The 21,414-nt window shown below is 55.4% G+C and overlaps 1 protein-coding gene and 1 long non-coding RNA gene across 2 annotated transcripts in view; both read left to right on the top strand.

The window, feature by feature from the left end:
• The window catches only part of VWA5B1 (von Willebrand factor A domain containing 5B1), a 72,905-nt gene extending 59,786 nt beyond the window's left edge, over positions 1 to 13,119 (top strand). The window contains exons 18-22 of the mRNA XM_042244675.2: positions 1,559 to 1,687; positions 3,821 to 3,889; positions 4,716 to 4,785; positions 5,661 to 5,778; positions 7,230 to 13,119. Coding sequence (XP_042100609.1) covers positions 1,559 to 1,687; positions 3,821 to 3,889; positions 4,716 to 4,785; positions 5,661 to 5,778; positions 7,230 to 7,724 — 881 coding nt within the window. The 3' untranslated portion in view covers positions 7,725 to 13,119. The remainder of the gene's footprint in view (positions 1 to 1,558; positions 1,688 to 3,820; positions 3,890 to 4,715; positions 4,786 to 5,660; positions 5,779 to 7,229) is intronic.
• A 6,510-nt stretch (positions 13,120 to 19,629) lies between these two features.
• Positions 19,630 to 20,749, top strand: LOC132659266 (uncharacterized). Its single transcript, XR_009599486.1, has 2 exons — positions 19,630 to 20,028; positions 20,341 to 20,749. It is a non-coding gene; the product is annotated as an uncharacterized LOC132659266 (long non-coding RNA).
• The last annotated feature ends 665 nt before the right edge of the window (positions 20,750 to 21,414 follow it).

Raw genomic sequence — 21,414 nt, 5'->3', positions numbered from 1 at the left:
TCTCTGCTTTTTAATATGCTGTCTAGGTTGGTCATAGCTTTTCTTCCAAGGAGCAAGTGTCCTTTAATTTCATGGCTGCAATCCCCATCTGCAATGATTTTGGAGCCCAAGAAAATTAAGTCTCTCACTGTTTCCATTGTTTCCCCTTCTATTTGCCATGAGGTGATGGGACTGGATGTTATGATCTTTATTTTTTGAATGTTGAGCTTTAAGCCAGCTTTTTCACTCCTCTTTCACTTTCATCAAAAGGCTCTTTCATTCCTTTTCGCTTTCTGCCATAAGGGTGGTGTCATCTGCATATCTGAGGTTATTGATATTTCTCCCCTCAGTCTTGATTCCAGCTTGTGCTTCATCCAGCCTGGCATTTTGCATGATGTATTCTGCATAGAAGTTAAATAAGCAGAGTAATAATATGCAGCCTTGTCGTACTCCTTTCCCAATTTGGAACCAGTCCATTGTTCCATGTCCAATACTCTGTTGCTTCTTGACCTGCATACAGATTTCTCAGGAGGCAGGTCAGGTGTTCTGGTATTCCCATCTCATTAAGAATTTTCCACAGCTTGTTGTGATCCACGCAGTCAAAGGCTTTGACATAGTCAATAAAGCTTCCCTAGTGGCTCTGACAGAGAAGAGTCTGCCTCCAATGTGGGAGACCTGAGTTTGATCCCTGGGTTGGGAAGATCCCCTGGAGAAGGGAATGGCAACCCACTCCGGTACTCTTGCCTGGAGAATCCTATGGACAGAGGAGCGTGGCGGGCCGCAGTCCATGGGGTCGCAAAGAGTCAGACACGACTGAGCAACTAACAGTATGAGACGTCTTCAAAATGTATTCTTCAGTAGAACCCTTCACTTTTAGGAGCAGCTTACAAATTCGTGTTCTCCAAGGATGGAGTTCCCTAAAACTCACTGTTGGGTGTTGCAGCTTCATCCCTGATGGTGATGCTCTGGGGAGGGGGAAACTGGGACCTCAGTTGGCAAACTGGGAGAGAGGGAAACCAGATGCTTCTGAGAAAACCAACCTTTTCTAACGAACACTGCTGCTTTCTGAACATTATCTCAGCAATAGTACTTACCTGGCAAGGTGAATATTATTAGCCCCATTTTCCAGGTAGAGACACTGAGGCTCAGAGTGGTCAGCACTCCATCCAGCTAGTAAGAGAATTGGGGCTGGGGTTCAAACCGAGGTCATTCTGGCTCCAAAGCTCATGGTCTTGCCTTCTGCAATGCCTTCCTCCTTTTAGATAATTGACAGGCTGAAGCTAGAACCATTCTTGCCAGCCTTGAAGATGTCAGTCACTCAGTATGTCTGACTTTTTGTGACCCCCCATGGACTGTAGCCCGCCAGGCTCCTCTGTCCATGGGATTTTCCAGGCAAGAATACTGGAAAGGGTTGCCATTTCCTCCTCCAGGGGATCTTCCCGACCCTGGGACCAAGCCTGGGTCTCCCACATTGCAGGCAGATGCTTTACCATCTGGTCCACCAGGGAGGCCCTGGGGACAAGGCAAAAGCCTAGCACAGTTGTGCCCACCTGACCACCTTCTCCTCGTCCTCGCAAAGGTGCTGCGTTGCGGATGGTCAGCTCTCGGGTCCTGACTCGACAGTGGAAGGGCACTTCTGGATTCAGGCGGTCCCAGACCACGCTTGGCGAAGACTCAGCTGCAGGGGACAGCAAGTATCAGAATCTAAGTAAGAACTGCCTCGATGTGTTCTGAAGTCTGGGCCTCCAGGTCCCTGCAGCCTTGTGTCCGAAGCCGTGACGGACTCTCTCTGAGTCTCCACTCCGGGCCTTACGGGGCCAGAGCGAGGCCAGGCTTCCTGAATTCTCTGAGGCCAGAGACGGGCAGAGGGGCTGAGCATGGCCCAGGTATGCCGCCAGAACCAGAGAGCAGACTGGCCTCCCCGCCCACATGCCCACACCACACCCCAGCTCTCCCCTTTCAAGGCCCAGCGCCCCCAGTGGCTGTTCCCTGCTTCCAATCTCTGAGTCCTCCCAGGCACTGAAAGCCAGGAAACCTAAAAGTCAAGGGAAAGGGCAGCTCCATCTGTTCGGGTCCCACCGTCCGCTTACTCTAGGATTCCCCAAAGCTTCCTTTCGACCGTCACCAAATTTCACTGTGCCCGAAGCTTGGGTCCCTGAAGATCCATGGTTTGCTCATTTGGCGACCCTGCACACATCCACAGGATAGCCTGTGTCCTGGAGGCCTGTGTGTCTTTTTGTCCCACTACAGACAGCCTGACCGCCACACCCATCCCGACCCCTTCCTCCGTGCCCTCACGTGTACCCTGAGCATCTCCTGCCTTCCTCTGCACATGGGAAGGGCAGCAGAGGTCCCACCTGGCCGCCAGCCCCAACACCCAGACAATAGCCCTGTCGTACCTGAGGGATTAGAAGGTGCTCACGGACATTGATGGGTTCAAAAAGGAATAGTGTGAGGGGGTGAAAATCCGAGGCTTTCCTCAGGGATTGAGGAGTTTTGCCCACTCCTTGGTCCCTCAGAGCCTCCAAGGGCAACCTGCTCTGCCCCCGAGTCAGGCCTGGCTCCCAGAGTCTAGAAGAAACTTCTGGTCTGCCCTTTCCATCCTGTGTAGCTCAGCTCTCGGTGGCCCATGACTTCCACCAAAATCACAGGTCCCTCCGTTTCTAATTGTCTCCTAATTCATACCCGGTGTGCGCGATTGCGAAACTCCTAGTCTCCCCACGCCCTTCCTTCCCTTTCCCTCCCCAAGGAGAGAATGCCTAACACTCATGGAGGGTTTTCTAGGTGCTCAGCACTACTCTCATCACCCATGCCCCTTCACCCCCATCTGAGAGAGCTTCTTTCATTTTCCACATTAAGGGCTGAGGAACCTGAGGCTCAGAGTGGGTAAGTGACTTACATGAGGGCTCGTGACTTACACAGGGGCTCGCAGCAGAGGTGCAGTAGGGCCAAGATGCGGACGAGCCCTGTCCGGCTCCAGAGTCCATGAGGCCGATTTACCACCATATTCTCTGCCTGCCGGTTGCGTCAGTCATCCAGCCACTGATTCACTTTTGTGCTCACCTTGCCCCACCCCGCACAGGCACCCAGCAGTCGACAGAGCTTCTTGCCCTCAAAGAGCTGCTAACAGGCTCAGAGGGGAGACAGGCTCAGCAGGACATATCTGCGTGTGAAGTTTTTCCCATACTTTGGATCATTCCTGAATAGTACATTGCCCATCACTCTCCAGCTGTTAAATAATAATCATAAGAATCATCACCCCAGTACACATTTTGAATAAACAATATGTGTAATTATCATCCCCATTTTACAGATGGGGAAGCTGAGGCTCAGAGCCCTCTGACAAGTCAGTGCCACATTCTGGTGCCTCCTGGAGAACTGACGTGAACCTACCTCTCCCCCAGCCACCTCCAACCACCACGTTCAGGCCTCTAACCTGTTCCCACTAAGCTGCTGAGCCCATAGCTCGGAGCTTTGCAGATTACATACCACAGGCCAGGCACTGAGCACTATCTGTGTATTATCTCATCTAATCCTTACAACACCACCAGGCAGTACTATTAGCCCCAGTTTGCAACTGAAGCTCACAAAGGAAGTAAGTTTCCCTGGGGTCACACAGCTATCCACTGGGACGGCTGGGATTTGAACCCAGACGTGTCCAACTCTTGTGGTGGAGCCGTGGAGGTGTCTCTGGGAGGTGAAGACCGATCCAAGCAGGGACAGGAACCTGGACACTGCTCTCCCAGTGCCCCACTATCGTACCAGCATCCTCCTGGGGTGTCTGGCAGGTGTCAAGGGGAGGGCCGGGTAGCTCAGGCCTCACTGGCTCCCTCTGTTGTAGACGTGGAGGAAAGTGCCCTGACGCCCTTCAGTGAGAACATGGCCCGAGAGAAGTACGCTACTCCTGAAGGTGAGCACGCAGTCTGCCAGCGCTCCTGTTTTTCATTTTGATATTTATTTACTTATTTGGCTGTGCCAGGTCTTAGCTGCAGTACCTGGAATCTTCAACCGTCGAGGCATGTGAACGCTTAGTTGTGGCCCATGGGATCTAGTTCCCCGACCAAGGATGGAAACCGGGCCCCTCGCGTTGGGAGTGCAGAGTCTTAGCCACTGGACCACCAGAGAAGGCCCTGCCAGCTCTCCCTTGAGTTAAAATAGTCTTTGATCTTTGGGCCGAGAGAGTGTCTTAACCCAACAAAGTCCTTGGTGGTTCTTTTAGTCTCCGAACAGCTCCATGCATGCTAGATAGTATTAAAGCTTTAGAGGAAGGGGACTGAGACTCAGAGCAGGTGAAATGACTTGCCCAAGGTCACACAGCAAGTTGGTGACAGAGCTGGGCCAGGAATCAGGCGTCCCAATTCCCAGCTGAAGGACCAGTCTCCCATCTCCCTTTGCCCAGAATCTTCTAGCAGTGTGCCCATAGAAGAAAGGCAGTGTCCCTGCTTGGGGCTGAGTGGGGGTTGGCCTGCAGCTGTCACTGTCCCCACAGGTAAACTTCCAGAAAATTCAAGGGCTGCCAGCCAAGGGGGCTTGGAGGGCTGCTTCTTTGCCCAAGAACCCACATCTTTCACCCCTCCCCACACCCACTGGGTCAGAAACAGCCTCATCATTAGCTTGAATCCCTAGGCATACAGGCAAGCCCCCTGCCCCTCTCTGGGACTGTTTCCCCAGCAGGGCGGTGAGCACTGGGACAAGGTCATCTCTCAGCTCCTAACTTGCATTCTGTGGCTCTCCAGGTCCCCTGCGAGGTTTGGCCACCAACACCCTTTCTTCCTTGAAGGCCTCAGACACTCTGTTTGGATCCAGGTACGTGGGGATTTCCACTGGGGGATCCCTCTACTGCCATCCATTTTTAGGGGACTGCCCCTGGTTTAGGGGGCCAGAGGTAGGCCCAGCCTGACAGCTGCACAAACGTGAACACTTTGAAGGGTGGCAGGAAGGACCCTTGCCCAGAGACAGCACCGTCTCCAGGTGTCACACTGCTGGAATCTCCCTCCCACCCCAGGCCCCATTCCCACACCTCCATGGTCTCTTTGCAAATGCAGGTCCCCCCAGGAGGGCTGACATGTGACTGTCTGACCACTGGGCTGACCAAGAACATGCTGTCAAAAGAGGGTCCCGGGATGGGATGGAGAGTTGAGAGAGAGGTGTTTTTGTGCACGGGCTGAAGCCCACCAGGCTCCCCTGTCTATGGATTCTCCAGGCAGGAACACTGGAGGGGGTTGCCATTTCCTCCAGTAAAGAATCTTCCCCACCCGGGGATCGAACCCACGTTTTACGATCCTGCATTGGCAGGCGGGTTCTCTACCACTTGTGCTACCTGGGAAGCCCTCGAGTGGGAGGGGACAGATGGATACCTGTGGCTAATTCATGTTGACGGGTGGCAGAAACCAGCACAGCTTTGTAGAGCAATTATCCTCCAATTAAAAACTTTTTTAAAAAAATAAAGAGGGTCCTAAAAAGAGTACCACCTCACCCCTCACTGCTGCTCGAGTGAGTGCCTTGGGGAGACACACTCCCTGAGCCTCAGTTTCCCCCACTGTCAAAGGAGGAGATCATCTGTCAGACCCCTTCTGGCTGGGACTTTCAGAGGCTGTTGAGGGGCCTCTGGGAAGGGAGTGGAGGACCAGGGACACCCCCGGGATGGCGGCGGTCACTCCTCCTTGGTTCTGCCCACACAGGCTGAGTCTCAACAAGTCTAGGCTGTTGACACGAGCGGCCAAGGGCTTCCTGGGCAAACCGCTGAGCAAGACTCCCGACTCAGCCCAGGGGAACCAGAGCTCTGACTACATCCCGCTGGTGAGTGCCCTAGACCCCAGACCTCAGCCCCACACGCAGCAGAGGGGCCTCTGCCTCTGCAAAGGGAGGAAGATGTAGACCTTCCTGTCCATGTAGCAGCAGAGCGGAGGATGTGCCCGGGTCCCCCGCCGGGGGTCAAGGAGGGTTGCTAAAAACCAGTGTTAGCACCACAACCACTCTCTGCAGTCTGCTATCTTGGCTTTAAAAATTCCCAGGGATCTTGCGTCCTACTCCACCATCTGTGTGTGTCTGTTTTCCAATACGTTTTTAAAAAAAAAAAAAAAGCCTTGAAAAAGAACACCCTGGGGACGTGTACTGTGTTTAGCAAGTGGCTCTGCAGACACACCAGCCTGCGGGGCAGGGTGAGGAGCCCCAGCCAGGAGTGAGTGTCTCTGAACTGAGGAGCAAGGGGGCCTGGTTTTGCCACATCTGGGGCTCAGCAAAGTTGGGGAAAGAAGGTGCTGGAAGGATGGACAGGGCGGGAGTTTCCCTGCCCTGTCCCAGCCCCTGCACACCCAAGTGCTTATGGTCACTTGGAGTCTCCAAACATCCCAGACAACAGAGCGGGAGGCGTGTAGTCATGAGGATCTGTTGAGCCAAGCACCACGCTAGACCCTGGGAGATAACCTTGAAGCAGGTGAGTGTTGTCCCTGAGCTCCAGCCTCTCAGTGTCTAGTGGGGACACCTCAAAGGAACCTGGCAGCTCTGATTGCTGGCTGCTGTGATAGGAGACACTGGGTTTGGTGGGGGAGAATGAGGGAAGGAGGAGACACCGACTCCAGGCTTGAGGATGGGGAGACAGGAGGCATGACTTCTGGAAGGATGCAAATGGTTAAGCCAAGACCTGAAGGGCGAGGGGCTGTGGCTGACAGTTTACAGAGGAGAGAGGATGCCTGAGGGCTGGAGAACAGCAGGGAGGGAAAAGAGTCAAACACAAACCAGAGCTCTGGGATTATAGCTTGGATTTATCCCAGAAGAAAATTGAAACTACTGAGTGGATGGCCTCCAAAGAGTGATGTGCCCTATGCCTTGCAGAGACCCCTCAGGACACGGAAAGGATGGGGTGAGGGTGGGGGGACAGGGAAGGTAAGGAGAGTTAGGGATAACGTGAAGTGGTAGACGGCGGAGGGAGGAAGCAGCTGGTGAGCTGCCCGGACCACAGTGGATGGTCCCAGGGCCTGAGGTGGGCTCAGCTGCCCAGGACAAGAGGCAGGTTTGGAGTGAAGAAGTTGAGCTGCGCTTGGAGGAACCATCAGTGTGAGCACCAGTGGGATAAGGTGCGGGGATGCTCAGCTGATCTGGGGGTCCTGCAAATCCCACGGGTGGGCAGGGCAAGCTGGCTGGGGGGAGGCGAATGGTTGCGCTCTGTGCGCCCAGGCTCGGCCGTGGCCTGGGGCTCCATGGGCTGAAAAGTGTGAGGCCCACTGAGGGGCTTCCCCCCACACACACAGGTGTCTCTGCAGCTGGCTTCCGGGGCCTTCCTGCTCAACCAAGCCTTCTGCGAGGCCATCCGCGTCCCCATGGAGAAGCTCAAGTGGACCTCGCCCTTCACCTGCCACCGGGTGTCACTCACCGCCCGCCAGCCCCCGAGTCCCCAGCCGTGCGCCAGCCCCGCGCCCCTGCACCCCTCCCGTGACGGCCTCTCCCAGGAGCCCCTGGCCGAGGGCAGGCCGGGCCAGGAGCCCAGGGCCATGGTGGAGCACATGGGGAAGCTGTGGGCCACCGTGGTGGCGCTGGCGTGGCTGGAGCACAGCTCCGCCTCCTACTTCGTTGAGTGGGAGCTAGTGGCCGCCAAGGCCAGCTCGTGGCTGGAACAGCAGGAAGTGCCCGAGGGCCGCACGCAGGGCACACTCAAGGCTGCCGCCCGCCAGCTGTTCGTACTCCTGCGGCACTGGGACGAGAGCCTAGAATTCAATATGCTCTGCTATAACCCGAATTATGTGTAGGGGGCGGTGGGGAGGCTGGGGAGGCGCGGGAGAGTGAGGGGAACCCCGTGGGCCTGGTAAGCGGCACTCTTGAAAACTATAGCCAATATACTGTTGCTAGAAAGAGTCCTAGACTGGCAATCGGGAGGCCTGAATTCAACACCAACTTTGCTACCACCTACCTGTGTGACTTTAGGCCAGCCCCTGCCTCCTTTCTGGACCTCAGTGTCCCCACCCATAAAAGAAATGGGCGAGGTGAGGGCGTTGGACTAGGTCTCGAGAATGTCCAGATTCCTTTCTGCCTGGACTTCTGAGGAGCCACAGAATTGACTGCCACTGGCGGTTGGAGAAAGACTATATACAGGTTAAGTCTCAGTTCTCTCTGGAGGAGGAGCACATGGGCAGACCACCCCCCACCCCTGACCCAGATAAAGGGTGGATGAACAGACCCCAAACCTGAAAGTAACCAGACCTGCAAGCTTGCATGTAGGCAGGGGGAGACCACCTCCACCAGTTGCATTCTGGGACAGGCCCTTGACTCCACAGTGACAGTCCAGGACCCTAAATCCCACCGACAAACTATCTGGAGAACCATCCTCCCCAGCACTTTACGACAGTCACGTGGGGAACTTTTATTTTGGCTTGGAAGCCCTTCCTATATTTCAGTGCTGGTTTGCAGATTGTGATTTCCTATTCAAACAGAGGACAAGGGGAGTTTCCCTGCAAGGTGAGGTTTAGCATAAAGCCACGTTCTGTGCAAAACCAGTCCCAAAAGAAGAGCCGTGGTCACAGAAGTCACCACTATATATAGTGGAGAAACCAGAGGCCTCCTTAAGTAATTGATACACACTTTCCGGAATTACGTAATGCAAGCTCTATCCACTCGTCTTGAGGGGCTAGAGAGGCTCCTGGTGTCAGCTGCACTCTGGGATAGTGGAGGCCTTCTCTTGCCATAGCACGCGGTGAAAGAGAGGGAGGGGCCTTCTTTGCAACAGAGCCCATGCTTGGCTGCAGTGCATTTGGGGATGGTGGCTTCAGCTGGGCCTGTGATTTAGTCAATGAAGTGAAAGACTCTTGAAGCTTTAAAGCAGAGAGCCCCTGGGGACCTCCCTCTCTCAGGCCCGCCGTGTGGGGGACAGGTGTGTCCCAGCCTAGGATTCCCTCAGAGCCAGTGCCTGGTCACCTCTGCCCTGCAGACTCCCTTGGGGGTGGGTCTGAACCTCACCTGGGAAGCCCACCAGCTTGGGATCCCAGGCTGAGTCCACACCTTTGCCCACCCTCCTCTCCAAAGTCTTAATCTCTCCTTACCAAGTGGTCCCTTCTGGCCCAGGTCCCTGGCGTGAAGCCTTGCCCCTGCCAGATGTCCCCTTCAGGGGGACCCCATGGATCAAACACCTTCATGAAGCCCCAAGAAGACTCAGTGCCCGGTCTTCAAGGGGTGAGAGAGAAGGCGGGGTTAGCAGGACGCCCATCACACATGGAGAAAAGGCAGTCCCCTCAGGACGTGGCTCCCCACCCCGCCTGCCCCCATCCCATTGCAGAGCCCGCCCTGTCCTCCTGTGGAGCTGCCACACCTCCCTCGAGGACTCTCACCTCACCCGCCCCTCGAGGCTCTCCCCTAGTAACCTGGTGACGCATGTCCCAGGGCAGGGAAGGGGCTGGAGGTTTCATATCAGGTCCATCTGCTGCTTAGCTGGCCATTGTGCTTCAGACCCACCAGCGGGGGAGGAAGCCAGCCAGGCAGTCACCCACCCGAAGAGGGATGAGGGCTGGGAGCTAGCTCTGGACCTCGTCCCCAGTGCAGCCAGCAGCCCCAGCTTCAGGCGAAGGAGGACGGGGTGTGCCATCCCCCGCAAATGGAACTACTGTCAGGCTGAGAGCTGAAACGCCTGGCACTAGTTTGGGCAAGTGGCTTCCCCTCTCCGGGTGCCCCGGAGCCAGGAAGCGGGGGCTTTTTCCTGCTCCGACAGCCCCAGGTTCTCCACCTCTGAGATGGTGACCGTGGCGGGCTTGTCAGTGCGAGCCTGAACAAGTCCCACGTGGTTTCTGGGCCTCTTTCCCCCTCTACCATGACCAGCTTGGGACTGGGCTGTCCAATTTCCTGTGTTCACCCGCTTCTGGGTCTCTAAGCTCAGTGCGGACAATGACCTGGGCTCAGGTGGTCCAGTGCCTGCCCAGTATAAAACCAGTGCTGTAAGACCCCTAGAAGGAGGAACTGAGAAGCCCAGCAGGATGGTGGGCACACCCACCCCCTTCTCCAGGGAGCCACCACAGACCCTGCCCCAGTAGCAGCTGCTGGAGCCCTGGACAGCTCTGATCCACGAGCAACTCGCCGACCTCTGCACTTCCCACTTCCCCTACCCAGCACCCAAAGGTGCAGAGGAACAGATCCTCCTTGACTTCAGATAACCCAAGGGCTTTGGGGGACATCTGGATAAGAGACTTTGTTTAAAGAACTCCAGTGGTATTGACAGGACACAGGTCTCAGAAATCTGCCCCCAGGATTGCGAAGCAAAGGACCAAAGGGACTGGTTCTAAGGAAGAGGAGAGGACCTTAGGTAAATAGTACAAAAGTTCTTGTGTAGACGAACCATTGCCCCCTAATCAGGATTGATGTGGATTAATCTGGATTCTTTGTTAACCTGGCTTCTGCTTTCTAGGTCATGCAGAAGGTCGTTTATGTCCTGCCTGCCTCAAGAATCAGGAGGATACAAATGCTTAATGGCACCACTCAAAAGAATGCAGAGCTGAAAGCTGGGGAATTTAAGTGCCGTTCTAAACTCTGCCGGTAGCGTGCTGTGTGACTTCTGGCAAGGCGCCCACCTCCTCTGGGCCCCATTTCATCTTTTGCAGGAGGAGGAGGTGACGCTAGCTCAGCATTTCCAGCACTATTTCTTGGTGGACAGGTGAGTTAGCCGTTCATGAGAAACTGTCCAGCAGGCAAATATGTTAGGGAAACACTAAGGAAACAGATTTCTTGAAGTCAGGACAACTCAGTCCCATGAATATATAAATATGCATTGTCAGTCTCCAGGAGGTGATTCGGGTCTCTCTCCCCCCGTTATTCAGTTGGGAACATGCTGCTAGATCTCCCTTCAGGTTCTTCAGGCATTGACATTCAAAAAGCCTTTCAGTTCAGTTCAGTCGCTCAGTCTTGTCTGACTCTTTGTGACCCCATGGACTGCAGCACGCCAGGCCTCCCTGTCCACCACCAACTCCCAGAGCTTACTGAAACTCATGTCCATCAAGTCGGTGATGCCATCCAACCATCTCACCCTCTGTCGTCCCCTTCTCCAGCCTCCAATTTTTCCCAGCATCAGGGTCTTTTCAAATAAGTCAGTTCTTCGCATCAGGTGGCCAGAGCATTGGAGTTTCAGCTTCAGCATCAGTCCTTCCAATGAATATTCAGGACTGATTTCCTTTAGGATGGACTGGTTGGATCTCCTTGCAGTCCACGGGACTCTCGAGAGTCTTCCCCAACACCACAGTTCAAAAGCCTCAATTCTTCAGCGCTCAGCTTTCTTTATAGTCCAACTCTCACATCCATACATGACTACTGGAAAAACCATAGCTTTGACTAGATGGACCTTTGTTGGCAAAGTAATGTCTCTGCTTTTTAATATTCTGTCTAAGTTGGTCATAACTTTTTTTCCACGGAGCAAGCATCTTTTAATTTCATGGCCGCAGTCGCCATAAAAAGCCTTTATTGAGAGCCTACTGTTTGCCAGACACACTGGGGCAGTGTGGTGTTCCTGTTCTTTTTGGAGGTTGGGGAGAAGCCCTTGAAGCCTGTCTCCTCTGTGAACATTTCCTCACTTCCTGGCAATCCAGGTGGGTGTGTTTTGACAGGCCACGCCCCCTCCCTGTGGTCCTGCCACCTGTGGGTGTGGCCTCAGGCCCTAAGCTTGCTTTCTCATTGGTGTGTGTGTGAGTAAAGCTGACTGTAACAGCTGGGGGCCTCCTTGTCCCTGCCTCAAAGGCCCAACCTGCTGCTACACACAGAGGCAGAGCCCTCTCTCTGAGAGCCCCTCATCAGAGGAGACCAACTCCAGATCCCAGGAAGACTGGGCCCCTCATGTAGGCAGACTTACACTGGGCTTGGAAGTAAGTAGCATCCGTTTCCAGCCAGCACTCATGGTTTCCCAACCTGTCCCTTGCCTGTGAACCAAACCAGTGTCACCGACTGTCCTCCACTGCTGTGACTGATGGAAAGAGTAGTTGATTCCCAAACTAGCTGCTGGTGGGTTTTCTTCCGCTTCTCAGATGTTTGAGAAAGCCAGGTTCCTCCTCCTCTCTTCCTGCTTTCGGAAAGGCCTCTAGAAGTTTCCTCTAAATCCCGACTTGCCCCGGGTTTTGTCCCTACCCTTATTTGGAGGGGTCTCCTGAGATCTGAGTGCAGCCTACCCCAGGGGACCTGCCACCCAGCTCATTTGCCTAGCTAGAACCTTTGTGACACTCTGGCAACTTCCACTGTGGGGTCCAAATACTGCCTCAAGCTGTTTGCATATTGGAATGTAGGTGGTCCCCAGACACAAAAGCATTCTGCATCCTTAAGGTGCCCTGGGGAGGGAAAGAGAAGGGAGCTGCTACCCCAGAAGTAGGTTGTGTGTTCACTGCCATGGCATTTGGAAGATCTTTTTTTACCCCCACCCCCCACCCCCCACCAATCTAGCAGGGACTAGAGAAAACAACGAAAATGGGCACATGGCTCAGCTGTGGCACGCTCTGCGGAGCCAGTGTAAAAATAACCAGGGCAGGGGCGGGTGCGGCACTTTGCAGCTGGATAGTCTGATCCACAGAGATCCATCCCAAGGTCAGGAACTTGGCAGCATCTCCCGGCCGGGCCTCCAGCCCCCACGATGGAGCTCCCTGACCCACGTGTTCACCCAGCCCCCAGCCTCTCCACAGCACTGCCTTCCAGGTGACTGGACAAAGCGGGATTTCTCCTGTTCATGCTGCACATCTCCTTGGCTAGGAGCCAGCTGTCTTGAGCCTACAGCCGCTTCCCAAGGCAAAGCGCCTCGTCTCACTGTGGCCGAACGCGGGCGCACCTGCAGTACAGTCTCACTCATCGCCCAGACGGCTTCAGCTCAAGTGGCATGGCCGGGGCTTGTCCCCCCACCCCAGAGCCTCAAGTGCCTACAACGCGCCACCCCACCCGCTGCCTGCTCATCTGTAACATCCCCACACTTCTCGTTCTCGGACCGCGTCTCACCTTTCTGCCCGGCAGCCAGTTCTGTAGACATTGTGGAATCCTGGACACCAGCGTCTAGCATCCACCAACCCTGTGCATCCCACCCTGGAGCTGTACGCCTGTCCCTGTTCCCAGCAGAATGGCTTCCTGGTATATTACACGGTGGCTACTGTTCTCTTAAAGGCTTTTAGCTCATAAAAACTGTTGACGATGTGACAAAAATTATACTCGAGTCTGCTCTTTTGTTCTCGAAGCTCACGCTTGGCTTTCAAACTGGGTTCAAGCGATCTTTCTGCCTCACTTAGTGCGGTTGCTTCACTCTTGATGTGGGTTCTCTCTTGGGTGACCAACTGTCCCCTCAGGTTGCCTGCAACTTAAGAGTTGGTGGAGGAGCTCCCAGGATGTGGGACTTTGAGTTTCAAAACTGGGACAATCCCAGGAAAATCAGGACAAGTTTGTCACTGTAGTTCCCCCAGATGCAGAGCCTGAGATGAGGATTCAGTGCAGATAGTGTATCCGTGTGCTTCCAGGAAACACCCTAGGCATGTGAAGAATTAAAAGAATAGCGGAGAGGACACCCATAGAGGGATCGTTACCAACCAGCTTATGACTCGGGGTGTGGACCCTCTTTTGTTCTCAGAGCTCATGCTTGGCTTTCAAACTAGGTTCAGTGACCTTTCTGCCTCACTTAGGATGATTATATTTGTCTTGACCTGGGTTCTCTCTAGGATGACCAACTGTCCCCCAGGTTGCCTGGAACTTGGGTGTGGGTTGGGGGTCCTCCCAGGATGTGGGACTTTGAGTTTCAAACTCTCTAGGAAGGAGAGAGGATGCCCATCTCAGCGCTCACAGGGAAGGAATGGGGGCCGGCGCACCAGCTCCACTCAGCCACTGCTTGAGGGTCCCTCTTAGGGGCCTTCACCCCTTGGCATCCGTGGCCAGCCACAGGTGCACTGGCCGAGCTGACTTCTGCAGCTGGAGAAAGCCACCTGGCAAAGGGCAGGTGCTGGCAGGTCTTCAGCCGCGGTGCGCCGAGCTGAACGGAGCTGGGAGGGAGCTGACCCTGAGAGGCGCTGGCAGCACTTGCTGAGGCCTCTCTGCAGCGTTGCTTTCATCTCTGCTTTTTCGCAGTGGCCACCAGTGATCCCACAAAATATGTCCCTTAGAGAGCCACCGTGCTGCCTGGGAAGCCACCCACACTGACCCCCAAGTCAGGACACTAAGGCTCCTTCGGAAGTCCTCTAGCAGCTGGCCTCGTTTCTTCAAAATCAGTCATCACTTGGCAGAGTCCGGGGAGAACAGTTGATTAAAACAGGAACTCCCAATGGGCCAGAAGCAGCATGCCAACAGCCCCTCGTGGAAACAATTCCAGGAGCCAAGAGGCTGAGATTAAATGGTCAGCCGAAACACTGTTCACGGGCAGCCCCCATGGGTGATTTCTCAACGAGGTTAATGGTTTTCACTAAGACAGGCCAGCCCTCTTCTCTGATCACCACCACAGCTCCACGCTGCTGGAGGACAGAGTCCTTTCAGACCTCACTGCCTTAACATGAGCCAGGCACCAGCCACCTTTGTAGGAAACTTGCAGTTGCCTGCTGGGTCCTCTTCATCCTGCAAAAGCCAGGTGTGTGTGTGAACACGCGCATCCTGCTGGGATGGCTGTATGGGTCTCCTGGTCCCTCGTACAGGGAAAAACATGCACAGGGAAGCAGGGACTCAGGGTCTCCCCAGGAGCTCTGAAGGAGAGAATGAAGTGAACCCTGTGGTCTCTGAGCCTCTGAAGTCCTCTGTCCCACTCCAAGGCACCGAGCTCCCTTGTGCTGTGTGCTAAGTCACTTCAGTCATGTCCGACTCTGCGCCCCCATGGACCGTAGCACGCCAGCCTCTGCTGTCCATGGGATTCTCCAGGCAAGAATGCGGCAGTGGGTTGCCATGCCCTCCTCCAGGGGACCTTCCCACCCCCAGCACCGAATCCATGTCTCTGATGTCTCCTGCATCGGCAGGAGGGGTCTTTACCACTAGTGCCACCTGGGAAACCGCAAGATGCCACCTGAGCTCCTTTAGGCTCCGTTCTCCTGAAACGGAGTGAAAACACCGAGTTCCAGCCTGGCTCTGCCAAGCTCTCTTGTTCTTCCAACCAGCACACTTGCTGTCATTCCCATCTGAGTCTCCCTACCGTCAGTCCCTCCTGGGAGCATCCCAACCACCCACCCAAAGTCCAGCCACCCCAGATGCCAGGTTGGAGGAAGAAAGGGACACACGTCCCCCAGGATGTAATGAGACATAGGGGATCTGCTGGGAGGGGATCCTCTCTTGTGATCTGGGGTGGAGAAGGAGTCGTGGATACCCAGGGTGGTGGCCACCCCAGCTCCTGAACCCCTGCCCTGAGATCTGGGGGACAAGGTACCCCGATGGCTCCCGCAGCCATCCCAAGCCAAACTAGCCTCTCCTTTCACTACTCTCAAGGCCCCAAGATCCTCCCAGACGTGGACCCAGGGCTTGTCTGTCCTTCCTACCTGACTTCAGAATTTCTCCCCCAGAGCCAGAAACCAGGGGGCTGGCTGTCCAGCAGAGGGTGCTGTGGGCATGCACTGCCTTCCAGATCCCGGGCCTGTGGAGACATCTGGGAAAAGAGGAGCAGCAGGGATGAAGGGAGGCTTTAGAAGCTATTCCTGTCCCCTGCCAACAGTCTTTTTTTCTCTCCTAAAAATGGGTGATTCGTGATGGCCAAGAAGCCCACTGAAAGGCTGTGCCGGCCGTGTATTCACCCATGTGTCCAGACACCAGACCAGCTCACCTGGGACTGCAAAGGAGAGGCGACAACCAGGTCCCTCCCTGCCCTGCCCACGCCTCCCCCTCCCCACCACGGAGAACCCCCTCCTGCCCATCCCAACTCTGTGCAAACCCGTTTCCTTCAGGACGCCCTCCCAGGCCTCGGGAGCAGCTTCCTATTAGTGCATGCTTATTATGCATGCACGTCTCCCCCATCGTCCTTGAGAATCTCTTCCTCCGGGGCAGGGGCTGTGAGGCTCTCCAAGGGCACAGATCTCATCTCCTCCATCAGACCAGGGCGTTTCCCAAACAGGGCTCTGTCTCCACCCTCGGATGCTGCACTCTCTGAGGCAACTCCTGTGTAGCCCATGGCCCCTGTTTCGGGACTCTGTTCACAGACGGTGAGCAGACCGGGGCCAGTTCTCTTCCCCCACACCCCCAAGGTGGGGGCATCTGAGCTGCCCCCAAGTCCCATGAGCCTGGCACACTGGGCAAGAGACAGATGGAATCTGATCAGTAAGAGCTCGCCTCTTTGGAAAGCAGAACAGAAGGCAGGCAGACGGGCTTTGTAAGGGATGGAGCTGCCAGCCCTTGGTCTGCCCTGCACCTCTGTCCTGTCCCGCAGGTCCTCTCCTCCAGCTACATGGTCATCCGGGACCTGGTCTTCCTCACTGCCTGTCACAAGCAAGGTTCATTCATTTGAGAACCATGAGCAAATATGCGTCACTAAATGCTGAGCCCATTCTAGACTAGAATTGATGCTTCTGAACTGTGGTGCTGGAGAAGACTCTTGAGAGTCACTTGGACTGCAAGGAGATCCAAACAGTCCATCCTAAAGGAAATCAATCCCAATTTCACTGAAAGGACTGAGGCTGAAGCTGAAGAACCAATACTTTGGCCACCTGATGTGAAGAAAGTGAAGTCGCTCAGTAGCGTCAGACTCTGCAACCCCATGGACTGTAGGCAGCCAGGCTCTACCATCCACAGGATTTTCCAGGCAAGAATACTGGAATGAGTTGCCATTTCCTTCTCCAGGGGATCTTTCCAACCCAGGGATTGAACCCAGGTCTCCCACACTTCAGGCAGACTCTCTACCATCTGAGCCACTAGGGAAGCCCCCAGTGTGAAGCGCTGACTCCTTGGAAAAGACCCTGATGCTGGGAGGGACTGGGGGCAGGAGGAGAAGGGGATGACCGAGCATGAGATGGCTGGATGGCATCAAAGACTCAATGGACATGGGTTTGGGTGAACTCGGGAGATGGTGATGAACAGGGAGGCCTGGCGTGCTGCGGTCCATGGGGTCGCAGAGTCGGACACGACTGAGCGCCTGAACAGCAGCGCTCCAGACTGGGGGTACAGTCGGGGAAGCAGCACAGGGCAGGAGCTTCAATAACAGAAAAGTGTTGTCCCACAGCTCCGCAGGCTCTAAGCCCAACATCAAGGTGTCTGCAGTGCTGACTCCTTCTCAGGGCCGAGGGAAGGATCTGTTCCAGGCCCCTCTCCCAGCGTCTGGCAGTTCCTCGGCTTGGGGCAGAATGACCCTCATCCTCAAACGGCATCCTCCCTCTGTACGTGCCTGCCTCCAAATTTCCCCTCTGAATAAGGACACCCATCGTACCGGATCAGGGCCCACCATGATGACCTCATGTTAATTTGATTACCTCTGTAAAGAGCCCATCTCCAAATATGGTCACATTTTTAGGTAGTGGGGGTTAGGAATTCAACATCCGAAAATGTTTTTGGTGGGAGGAGACTCAATTAAATCCATAGCACTGTGCTCATGGGGTTGATGTCCTAGCGCCAAGAGACACGAGAAACACAAAATCAAATGAATTTAGACTGGAGCAAAAGGTAAGGCAGAAAAATGAAGCATACAGGGGAAGGGAATAACAGGGAAGGGAGGATGCTGTGTATTCAAGCGAAATTAGGGAAGACTTCCTGGGAAAGTGACATTAGAGTGAAGACTGGATTCTGAGTGTTCCCCAAGCAAGCCATTCATGTTTGCCACGTTTTCTCTGCCTATGATGGAGTTTGCCAAAAGCAAAGTCCTTCTGAGCTCAGTGCAGAGCACACCTCCTCCAGGAAGCCTTCCCTGACCTGTACTCCCCTACCCCAGAGCAGACTCAGCCTCCTGCACAGCCCTCTGGGCTCCAGGTAACAGCTGTTTATCTGCACTTCTCAGGGGATATTTCAAGACTGTGTGTTCAGATGTCTCCCTTCTGAGACTATAAGCAATCTGAGAGCAAACACCGGGCCTCAGCCACACCTAGATCCTCTGCAGTGCCTGGAACATCATACAGGCTCAGTAACTGCAAATTGAAGTGCAAGGTTAGAGGGTGACCCAGTCTTTTCTTTAGTGAAAATAAATAGAAGCTCTGATTTGGGGAATCCTAAATGTCAGAAGGATTCTGAGACCTGATTCTAAGACCTTCCCATTGATTCATCTTGTTCGCTCCTCACAACCCTGCTGCTGCTGCTGCTGCTGCTAAGTCACTTCAGTCGTGTCTGACTCTGTGTAGCCCACCAAACTCCCGCACCCCTGGGATTCTCCAGGCAAGAACACTGGAGTGGGTTGCCATTTCCTTCTCCAATGCATGAAAGTGAAAAGTGAAAGTGAAGTCGCTCAGTCGTGTCCGACTCTTCGCAACCCCATGGACTGCAGCCTACCAGGCTCCTCCGTCCATGGGGCCTTCCAGGCAAGACTACTGGAGTGGGTTGCCATTGCCTTCTCCACCTCACAACCCTAGGAAGTACCATTTCCATGTTATAGATGAGGAAACCGAGGCTCAGAGACACGAAGGAATCTGCTCAAGGTCACCCACAGGAAACTGGTGGGGCAGGACCCAAACCCAAGTGTGCCCAACTCTAGGGCGAGGTCTCTCTAAGACATTCATCTTCATTCACTCTGCCATGTCTACTGAGTGCTGGGTACCCCAAGGCTAGGCTAACCCGGCAAAGTAGGAGAGGGAAGTATTTGTTTGAGAGCGCTTCACTTCTTCCGCATTAGATGAAGAACTACCCTTCCGAGTTCAGGTCCCAAGATTACAGGCTCACTACCCCTTTGCCCACTGAGTCCTCTCTTGCCCACACCATCCCTAGAAGGCCACCATAGCCCAGCTCTTGCTGTCTGTTACCAGGAGGCAGCCAGGAGCCAGGAAGCTCAAGACACAGGAGCAGAATGGGTAACAGCTCCCTGCTCTTCACGCTGCTTCCTGGGGCTCAGAGGCCCTTGTCTTTTCTCCACTGTTTACACCCCAGGACGGGAAGCAGCAGGTGGGCCCGGGCCTGGGACCCAGATCCCAGCTGCTCCTCCCACAGTCAGTCCTGAGAAGGAAGAGCTGCAAAGGGTGCCTACGGACCTCCAAATGTCCACAGCACCCCCACTTTACAGATAGACACACTGAGGCCCAGAGAAGGACAGAGCCTGGACCAAAATCACTCAGGTCCTGCAAAATCTGCCCCTGTTGGGTGTGGGAAAACATGTATGTGTAGGTCAGAGCTAGAGACAGGTGATTTCAGAGGGGCAATACACGCAAGCTAGAAGGCTAGGCCAGTGAAGATGGGTCCTAGGCCACCGAGAGGACTGGGTGAAGAGGAGAAAGGGCTGGAAAGGAGACTGGGAAACACAGGAAAGAAATCTTGCGGCCCGCCCCACTCTGTAGTAAAACCCAGATCCCCGAGGCTGAAATAAGATGGGGGAGGGGCCATCCACGTGTGAGCTCAGTCTTGTCCGACTCTCTGTGACCCCATGGACTATAGCCCACCAGGCTCCACAGGCAAGAATACCAGAGTAGTTTGCCACGCCCTCCTCCAGGGGATCTTCCCAACCCAGGGACCGAACCCCCATCTCTTAGGTCTCCTGCACTGCAGGCGGATTCTTTAACCGCTGAGTCACCGGGGAAGCCCCAGGGCCATCTGCACCTCCCAGCAATCACTCAGGACAGCAGTGCCAGAGGACTGGATACGCTCCCAGGTTCCCTTCACCTCTGAGGCCTGTGAGTTCAACGTCCTGATCCCAGACTCCAGAACTTTCCAGGATGAAAGGGTGGTAGGGATATTCCCCCCGCCCCCTGCCCTGGACTCTCAGGGTCAGCTCTCCTGGGCATGAGGATTCCTCCCCATGGACCACAAGGCCCCCAGCATTCAGGCGCCAGCACCGGGCATGGCCGCGTCCGGACCAGGCATGGAGAAACGCGCTCTGGGGACCCGGGGGATGTCCAGTGTACACAGCACGCCCGGAGCCTCCCGCAACCACCAACCAGGCAGATCGACCAGCTTCAGATCCAGAAGGCTCTGCGGCCACCCCAACATCCCTCAGGGCCAGAAGCCTGATGAAATTACAGCCACCATCAATCAGAGGTTTGGCCCTGGGTAGTGGAAAAAAACGTGAGCTTCTGGGCTGGCCACTCCATCCAGCCTCTGCCTGTCACTAGTTGTAGGAGTCACATCACCCCTCAGAGACGCTGTGTGTTTTTCTGGAAAACCATCACGCCCATCTGGGCAGTGTTCACAGAGGGAAATGAACTTGGCTCACTGCAGCTCAGAAGAGGGACCTGAGATCCCTGCACCGCCCCTTTAAATTCGTCTTTGGGGTGGGGTGGGGTGGGGGGGGGGGGGGGGGGGGGTGGGGCACATTACCCCGGGCTTTACTAAACTGCAGCTCCCTTCCAGCAGACACAGTTTCAGGGTGACACCAACCAGGCCTGAGAGTTGGCAAACACCATCTTGCGACCCCCTTGGACTGAGCCTGCCAGCCTCCTCTGTCCATGGAGTTCTCCAGGAACGCATACTGGAATGGGTTGCCATGCCCTCCTTCAGGGGATCTTCCCAACCCAGAGATGGAACCCAGGTCTCTGGCACTGCGACTGGATTCTTCACCGTCTGAGCCACCAGGGAAGCCCATGAATACTGGAGTGGGTAGCCTATCCCTCCTTCAGGGGATCTTCCCAACCCAGAGATCGAACCCAGGTCTCCAGATTGCAGGTAGATTCTTTACCAGCTGAGCTACCAGGGAAGCCCGATTAAGCACAGTACCCACAGTACCGGTAATAAAATTAAATGAATAAAGGTCCTCAAAGTAGCTGGCCTCCGCATTAAGTCTGCTGCCTGGGATGGGGCTGGGCTGATCAGGGAGGGGGTGGTCCCGGGCAGAAGCCGGCCTGGCAGTCCCCCCTCCTGGCCGCCTCTGCAGCCTCCAACTCGCCAGTTTGGGCCCAGCTGTATCTCCTGTCCCCTTCCTCTGCCTCTGTCTCCCAGTCGTCGCCTTCCCTTGTCTTATCTCCTCTCTCCAGGGGCGCCCAGCCGGGGTCTCTCCCGGTCCGTTATGCCCGCTCCCCTTCCCCACTCCGACCAGCGCCCGCCCCCGCCCCCGCGCGCCCAGCCTCCAGACCCAGCGAAGCCACACCTGTCCTTAACCCAAAATCCTGCCAATTAAACCGCTCCCTCCGGCTTCGGCGGCTGCTGCTGACGTCGGGAGAACCAGGCGAGGCGAGGCGGCCGCCTACGCGGGTGGGGTGCGGAGAGGCGATGTCCGCCCCCGCGGCCCCCGCGGTCTGTCAGTCCGCCCACAGCCAGGTGAACCTCCAAGGTCCAAGCGCAGCCCGTCCGAACCTTAGTCCCATCCAGCCTCGTGCTCAGAGTACCCACCTGCTCCAAGACCCCCCAGCTGGGGCCCTCTGCACCGCGCCTCCATCCCATGATCCGCCACCTGCTCCGAGAACCCCCAGCTGGGCCCCCGCACCCCCC

Source organism: Ovis aries, chromosome 2 (assembly GCF_016772045.2).
Source record: "Ovis aries strain OAR_USU_Benz2616 breed Rambouillet chromosome 2, ARS-UI_Ramb_v3.0, whole genome shotgun sequence".
In the NCBI taxonomy this organism is placed as follows: domain Eukaryota; kingdom Metazoa; phylum Chordata; class Mammalia; order Artiodactyla; family Bovidae; genus Ovis; species Ovis aries.
The sequence above is the reverse complement of the archived record's forward strand: the minus strand, read 5'-3'. Positions and strand labels throughout refer to the sequence as shown.